Below are 7,891 nucleotides of genomic sequence, written 5' to 3' on the forward strand. Positions count from 1 at the left end.
GTGACCAAAGCAATCTTTATAAGCTGGTATGACTTATATAACCGATTTGTGGTACGTCCCACAACCATATCACTATACTGCTTTGTCACAGCGTACACACACACAGAACTGTATAGCATGTACATAACTGTATAATTAGCTACACATATTTACACTGTATCCAATTAAAAGACTACAGACCTACATGTACACGTTCTAAACTTATGCTACTATAAACCTATTTTTAACTTTGTAAGTACCACGGTGACGAAACGGCTCAATTTTTGTAAGAAACTGAACTACAAGCTAAGCCGCCGCTTTTAGCAATCTTGTTGTTTAAACCGCTTTGAACCGCTTTGAATCGCTTTGAACCGCCTTGAACCGCCTTGAACCGACTGCACTTTGGGCCGGCCCGCTTCAAAGCAGCGCTCCCTTCGCGGACCGTCCCAGTCAGGACGGCGGGTGGCACGAGCAGGTCAAATGCGCCCGTGCCCGTGCTCGACATCAGCCCTGTTGCCACCCTGGCGCCGATCCCGGCGCAGTTCTCGTACTCGCCCGTAACGGCGGCGCCGATCAGGATGTCCAGACTTTCCTCAAAGGTGGCTCGACTCAGTGGGCCGGCTGGATAGGTGCGCATGGTGTATCGGTCCATGGGGGTGGGTCTGCCCCGCCGCATCATGCTGTCGGTCAGCAGCCGCAGGTGCGCCGCATGCACACCGTCGCCCACACACTCGCGGAAAAGCTGCCTCAGCCGCCGACGAGCTGCCGCCAACCCCAACGTGCGATACACGTCCCAGACGTCGTCGCTGCACGCCTCGACCACCGCCGGGTGACCCAGTATGGCACTCAGGTTGCTACCGTCCACTCGGGCTGCCCACAGCACCGCAGGGTGCCGATCAGCTCCGCGGCTGTTTAAATCACGACGGGCGCCGTCGACCTCACCGATCAGCGTGTAGCCCCTGCAGCCGGGCGTGTGGCCCACCCGCACAGCCAGGAGGTCAGCCACCAGCGCCCGATGATCGGCGGGCTCCCGCCACAGCAGATCCAGCCCGCGAGCCCGCACCCTGATGGTGAAATGTGGTCGCTCAAACCGGCGCTCGACGGCGGCGGCGACTTCGCCGGGGTGCAGCCGATGGCTGTAGCACCTGTCAAGCGCCAGCCGCAGCCGCAGCCGCATCAGTCGGCCGAGGTCGGCGTCGGCGCTCTTGACCGGCTCAACCGGCTCAACCGGCTCAACCGGCTCAACCGGCTCAACGGCCAGCGGCCCGGGCGCAAGCAGCTCGCTCAGCTCAAAGCACGAGAGGAAGGGGCCCAGCCAATCGCGGATTGCGCTCTCCCCCTCTCGGCAGTCACTAGGCAGCCGCAGCGTCAGCGTGCACGATCGCCGCTTGGGCCGCTGAGTCAGGCTGAGGAGCTCCGCAAAACGGTTGTGGCTCGGGCCGTCGGTCAGCTTGCCGGCCTTGTGGAAGACGTCCAGCGTGGTCTGGGTCTGCTTGGCGCCGATCGACTGGGCGCACAGCATGCCCACCGCTTCGCCCGGCTGGACCCTCCGACTGCCGTACAGCCGCCGCACCGTTGCCCGCCACTGCTCGCCGCAGCCTACCGGCACGGGAAACGCCGCGGCTCCGCGGAGGATGGCTACCGCCTGCCGCCGACGCACGTGCTCGACCATCGGCAGGGGCACGCCCGGCGGCCACGGCTCCAGCAGCTTGACGGCTTCGGCGATTGTGCGCACGGGGGGTTCACCTTCATCGGCTCCCTCGGCTCCCTCGGCTCCATCAGCTCCCTCGGCTCCCTCGGCTCCCTCGGCTCCCTCGGCTCCCTCGGCTCCCTCAGCGCCGCCGCGGCGGCAATTGCCGATCAGCAGCCGCTGCAGCGTCTCAAAGCACACCGGCGCCCCGTCACGATAGCACAGCTGTGGGTCCATGCCGTGGCCGCCGTAGATAAACTGCACCACGTTGTCACGCGCGTCTCGCACGGTGCCATCGTAGGCCACTCGCAGATCCTCGCTGAGCTTGGCCATCTTTCGCTCGGCGTAGCCGGTCACGCCGGTCATCTGAGACGTGCTGATCATACCTTCCCGACCTGATTTGGCGTGGAAGAAGGCCTCGCGGGGGTTGAGGCCAGTCATGAAGGAGGAGGCCACAAACCCGCGGCTCTCAAAGACCGGGTGGCGCGGAAGCTCGCCGCCGACGCTTCCCCCACTCACCGTTGTCATTACGCGCGGGTAGCAGGAAAGCGAGCGGCCGTCGCCGGCCTCGGGCCCTGGACGGCAGCCGTTGACGTACTGCTGACCCAGCAACCCCACGATCTGCGTCAGGTTGAAGTAATCGCCCTTGCTGCCAGCCTCGGCCATGACGGCCAGCCGGTTGCCGGCGGCCAGCGCCGCCTTCGCCTCCAGCTGCGCGGCGTGCCGGGCATTGGTCAGCCTGATTCTGACGGCTGCCTCATCCTCATCGGCAGGCGCGGCGTCCAGGTGGCGGCTCGCAGCGGCTCGCACGCGGACCAGCGCACCGTCTGGCAGCCGGCAGTCGCCATAGCCCGCCGAGAACGGCCGCATGCCCAGCCAGGCGTTGGTGAGCAGGTGCAGGCCGTCGACCAGCGCGGCGGCCGCTCGACCGCCCTTGGCCAAGCACAGGTTGCGCACGGCCGCCTGCAGGTGGGCTTTGGTCACGCGCGGCGGCCAGGGGGGTAGCGCCCGATCGGCCGTCGAACGCCGCAGCAGCTCCAGCAGGACGGAGGATCGCCGGGCGGCGGGCGGCGAATCGACCGGCGGCATCATGTCTGGCCGGTCTATGGCCTCCAGGCACTGCATGAACTGCTCCCGGGAGAGCGGCGTTGGGTCCGCCGTCAGGAGGTAAGCGCCCAGCACGGCGTCCTGCACGGGCGTCACCTCAGCCGCCTCCGATCGCGCCGAGAGGATGATCCGTTCAGGATCCATCAGCAGGATTGTCTCCGCCCGGGCCCGGGCGGACTGCGGCAGGTACAGGTTGCCCTCGTCGCCGTCAAAATCCATGTTGAACCCCGCCGTCACGGCCAGGTTCACGCGGATCGTCCGCCCGGGCCGCCGCACCACCCGCATGCCCAGCATGGAATTACGGTGCAGGGTGGGCTGCCGGTTCAGGATGACGGGGTCGCCGTCTTCCAGCGTTCGTTCCACCACATCGCCCGGTCGCAGGCGGGGAGGGGGCGGGGAGCGGGGAACACAGTCCTTAGGTAGGCCAGTTCGGCGACACAGGCATATCCAGCCCACGGGCGGCAGGTCCCTGCAGTCAGTCACCGGCACCCGGCGGCCCGTCGCCTCCTCCAGCAGCTCATCGCCGTGCTCGGCAGGCTGAGGCGCCAGACGGGTCGTCAGGTCAATCCGCCGCCGGCGGCCGGTGAGGGGGCACCGGCTTGTCACCGATCGGATCGGTCCCCGGCGACCCGCCTGCGTTAGCGCCTGCAGTCGCTCAAGGTTGTGGCGCGTGACCCGCACAGGCACCGTCAGCACGGAGCAGATTTCGTCCGGCACGGCCACCTGGTTCAGCGCCAGCGTCCCGTCGGGCCCGACCACTGAACGGGCGGTCTGATCGCGTCGTTTTCCCATCATGTTCTGCCTCAGAAGCCCCTGCTTCTTGCTGAGCCGCTCCTTGACGCCCACCATTGGTTTGCGGTTGGTGGCGTGCACGGCCTTGCCCTTGGAGTTGTCGACGTAACACAGCGTCTTGAACTTGAGCTGCGCCAGCAGCTGTGCCGCTTCCGCCCGCCTGCTGCTCGGCAAGGGATGCGGCAGCGCTTTGAGCTTCTCGTTGATCTTTACTATCTGAGATAGGAAAACGCTCAGGTCGTCGTCTTGCGGCTGTCCTCCTCCTCCTCCTCCTCCGCCTCCTCCGGTGGCCCAGCCGCCGATCTGCCGCGGTCGGCAGCAGGGCGGCATGACGGGCAGCTTAGTCAAAACCAACCGGCGAGGGTGAAACATAAGTTTGTCGTCGATGGGTCGACGGTCATCGCGGATTCCGACGGCGGCTTGCGGTCGATCAGACCGTGCTTGCCGCTCCTCCGCCCCTTTGCATTCGCTAACCTGTCTCAAACCACGGTCGCTTTGGGTTGGCGCCTCAAGCGCAGCGGACTCGGCGCCTCCTAGCCACACTGCGCTCTCAAGTCCTCCTCCTTCTCCATCGCCACCACCCTCCGTTCTGCTACAACGCCACTCTTCTTCTTCTTCTTCTTCTTCTTCTTCTTCTTCTTCCGCTTCTTCATCGTCATTGCCGACAATCGAAACGGATTCTTCCCGGGTATCGGCGGCCCCTCGCCTTCTGCGGCGTTTATTTTCAATGAGGAGGTCGGCACAGTCGGCACAGTCGGCACAGTCGGCACAGTCGGCACAGTTGTCTCCCTCGCCCTCACACTTCTCATCCTCCTCACCGCCTTCACTGTCACCATCACCCTCCTCACCGTCGTCCATCGACTGGTCATCGTGGCTGCCCAGCCGCGTTGACAGAAGCGCAGCCAGCTGCCGCTCTGAGACGCGGTCAAAAATGTAGTACAGCGCCGGAGGGTCCAACGTGTATGACGATCCCCGTTTGCGGCGAGCGGTCACTCGAATTGCCGACGGGTCCTGCGGGTCGGACAGTTTGACGGCAGGGTGTCTGACACCGCATCGATTGCACGCCCTAAAGGGCGGCGGCGCCGCCGACCATCGTCGACACAGTATTGCCCCGCAGAAGTGGCAGCACCGTTTGGCCCATGCCGCAGCTTCCTTGTAGAACAGGATCAGCGGGTAGGCCAGGTCAATGTGTCCAAAGTGGCCCGGACATTGACGGCCGTCGTGGCCGCACGTGACGCAGCGGCGGTCGCTCTGCCCGTCACGGTCAATCTCAGCAACGCCCAGCCGTGGATCGTAGACGGAGCCCGGTTCACGTCGCAAACTGGGTTTCCGTATCTCAGCGACCGAGGCCGCCAGCACGTCCTCATCCGACTGCAAGCCGAACCACAGCCCGGAGATTGGACGCGCGTTCATTGATCTGTGGGAAGGCGGCGGATGAGGGTGGAGGAAAACTGTGAGGATGGGGGCAAAAAAAAGGGGGGGAGTAGGAACAGATAAAAGAGATAAGAGAGATAAAAGAGATAAAAGAGATAAAAGAGAGATAGAAGATAAAAGAGATAGAAGATGGAAGAGCTAGAAGATATAAAAGAGATGGAAGAAATGGAAGAGATGGAAGAGATGGAAGAGCTAGAAGATATAAAAGAGATAAAAGAGATGGAAGAGATGGAAGAGATGGAAGAGATGGAAGAGATGGAAGAGATGGAAGAGATGGAAGAGATGGAAGAGATGGAAGATATAAAAGAGATGGAAGAGATGGAAGAGATGGAAGAGATGGAAGAGATGGAAGAGATGGAAGAGATGGAAGAGATGGACAAGAACCGACGTTTGGTCAGGCGGGGCTCGGGCAAATCTTAAAAAGCTTTGGCAGGGTTTGGGTGAATCTTAAAAAGCTTCAGCAGGGTTCAGGCAAATCCTAAAAAGCTTTGGCAGGGTTCGGGCAAATCCTAAAAAGCTTCGGCGAGGTTCGGGCAAATCTTAAAAAGCTTTGGCGGGGTTCGAGTGAATCCTAAAAAGCTTCAGCAGGTTTTGGCAAACCATGCGGCCGCTGCAGCAGGCTCAAGGTTGATAGTCAACGCGCAAGCCGATTCCCACCGGCGACCAGCGACCGGCGACCGGCAACTGGCAACCAGCGACCGGCGACCGGCAACCGGCGACCGGCGACCGGCGATCGGCGGCCAGCGATCGACGACCAGCGATCGGCGGCCAGCGATCGGCAATCAGCGATCGTGAACTGGGATGTGGAGGAGATGGCAAGCAAGGTATGACTGTGTGCGCGGCAAACCTCCTTTGCGGCAGACTTTGCCTTATCAAAAGGTGGCCAACCGCAGTCGTCTAAACGGGCTCAAAGCAGCCGTTGAAAATCGTTTGCAGACGTATACGTGATTTTCACGGCAAGTTTGGCGGCGGGTAGATTTTGTTCACTCGCACAACCCTCCTGATCACGCTGACCGTTTAGAGCGGCGACGCGCTTGAACACACCAGCTGTCACATTCATTTCAAGCTTGTCAAGCCATCTCGACCACAGCAGGCGACAATATTTTCCACCTCGGTTTCTGGTCAGACATTGTCTCTCCGGCTCCGACTTTACAGCTATATTCTCCCCTCCCCACACTCATCCTCTCTCCCCCTCTATCTCCCCCCTCTAGCTCCCCCTCTACCCCCCTCTATCTCCCCTCTATCTCCCCTATATCTCCCCTATCTCTCCCCTCTCTCTCCCATCTCGCTCTCCTCTCTTTCCTCTCTCTCCTCTCTCTCTCCTCTCTCTCCTCTCTCTAACTCTCCTTACACACACACACACCGATGGGTCCTTTCTCTCATCCGTACTCGTGTCTTGTAGAGTTGCCAAACGAGGTGACCGGCCGTTTGGCACGGCCGACGCTCTGTGCCGAGTCCGCCGAAGCTCAGGCCACCCCTGCCACCACCATCGCCACCATCGCCACCAATGACCCTTGCCCCCCAGACAGCGTTGACTTCTTCAACCTTGCTCAGCTGCCGTTGGGTGCGAGTCGAGCAACCAAACCCGTTCGCTCTTGCACGATTGCGGCTCGGCAGTCTCAGTCGAGGATCAACGTTGACAAATGCAAACGGATGGAACGGATACTGCGGGACGCAGAGCGGCGCCACAAACGTCGATGCGATCGGATCCGGCAGAGGGACTTGGCCACCAAAGCCAAAGCGGCGGTATCTAAGCGATGGCGGCAGTGGCAATGCAGCGGTCATCGACCATCCACATCCATATACACATCCATATCCACATCCATATCCACATCCACATCCACATCCACATCCACATCCACATCCACATCCACATCCGCATCCGCATCCGCATCCGCACCTGCATCCGCACCCGCATCCTTCTCCGCATCCTTCTCTGCATCCTCCTCCGCGTCTGCATCATCCTTTGCATCTGCAGCCTCCTCTCCCCCTACCGTCGCCAATGCCGAGAAAGATGCAATCGTCAAGAAGGATAAGTGCAGACGATACGCTCGGATATACCGGCACATTGCCAACCGCATTGAGAATCGGCTGAATACTGCGCGCAGTCGCCACAGCTGGGGCAGCATCGGTCAGACCTTTCAGAATCTGCACCGGCGTTTGGTTGGCGCGAGTTAACAGGTCACGTTTCCGTTTGGCATAACCACCTACTGCTCCCCTCAACACGCGTTCGCACCCTCACCCGGACAACTTGTTGAGGGGGTGGAAATATAGAAGTAAACCAGAAATATCACAGAAATATCACAGAAATATCACAGAAATATCACAGAAATATCACAGAAATGTCACAGAAACGTCACAGAGGTAAAACAGAAATATCACAGAAATATCACAGAAATGTCACAGAGGTAAAACAGAAATATCACAGAAATATCACAGAAATGTCACAGAGGTAAAACAGAAATATCACAGAAATATCACAGAAATGTCACAGAGGTAAAACAGAAATATCACAGAAATATCACAGAGGTAAAACAGAAATATCACAGAAATATCACAGAAATATCACAGAAATATCACAGAAATATCACAGAAATATCACAGAAATATCACAGAAATATCACAGAAATATCACAGAAATATCACAGAAATATCACAGAAATATCACAGAAATATCACAGAAATATCACAGAAATATCACAGAAATATCACAGAAATATCACAGAAATATCACAGAAATATCACAGAAATATCACAGAAATATCACAGAAATATCACAGAAATATCACAGAAATATCACAGAAATATCACAGAAATATCACAGAAATATCACAGAAATATCACAGAAATATCACAGAAATATCACAGAAATATCACAGAAATATCACA

The 7,891-nt window shown here is 58.8% G+C and overlaps 1 protein-coding gene across 1 annotated transcript; it reads right to left on the reverse strand.

Annotated features, from left to right (window-relative positions):
• Nucleotides 1-256: 256 nt before the first annotated feature.
• On the reverse strand, nt 257-4,981 carry LOC144897939 (DNA-directed RNA polymerase III subunit RPC1-like). The gene has a single exon (XM_078788926.1). It carries the CDS (start codon nt 4,979-4,981, stop codon nt 257-259), a length of 4,725 nt encoding a protein of 1,574 aa, XP_078645052.1.
• Between the last annotated feature and the right edge of the window lie 2,910 nt (nt 4,982-7,891).

This window comes from Doryrhamphus excisus, unplaced genomic scaffold, assembly GCF_037039965.1.
Source record: "Doryrhamphus excisus strain RoL-2023G ecotype Guam unplaced genomic scaffold, RoL_Dexc_Guam_v1.1 HiC_scaffold_25, whole genome shotgun sequence".
NCBI lineage: Eukaryota > Metazoa > Chordata > Actinopteri > Syngnathiformes > Syngnathidae > Doryrhamphus > Doryrhamphus excisus.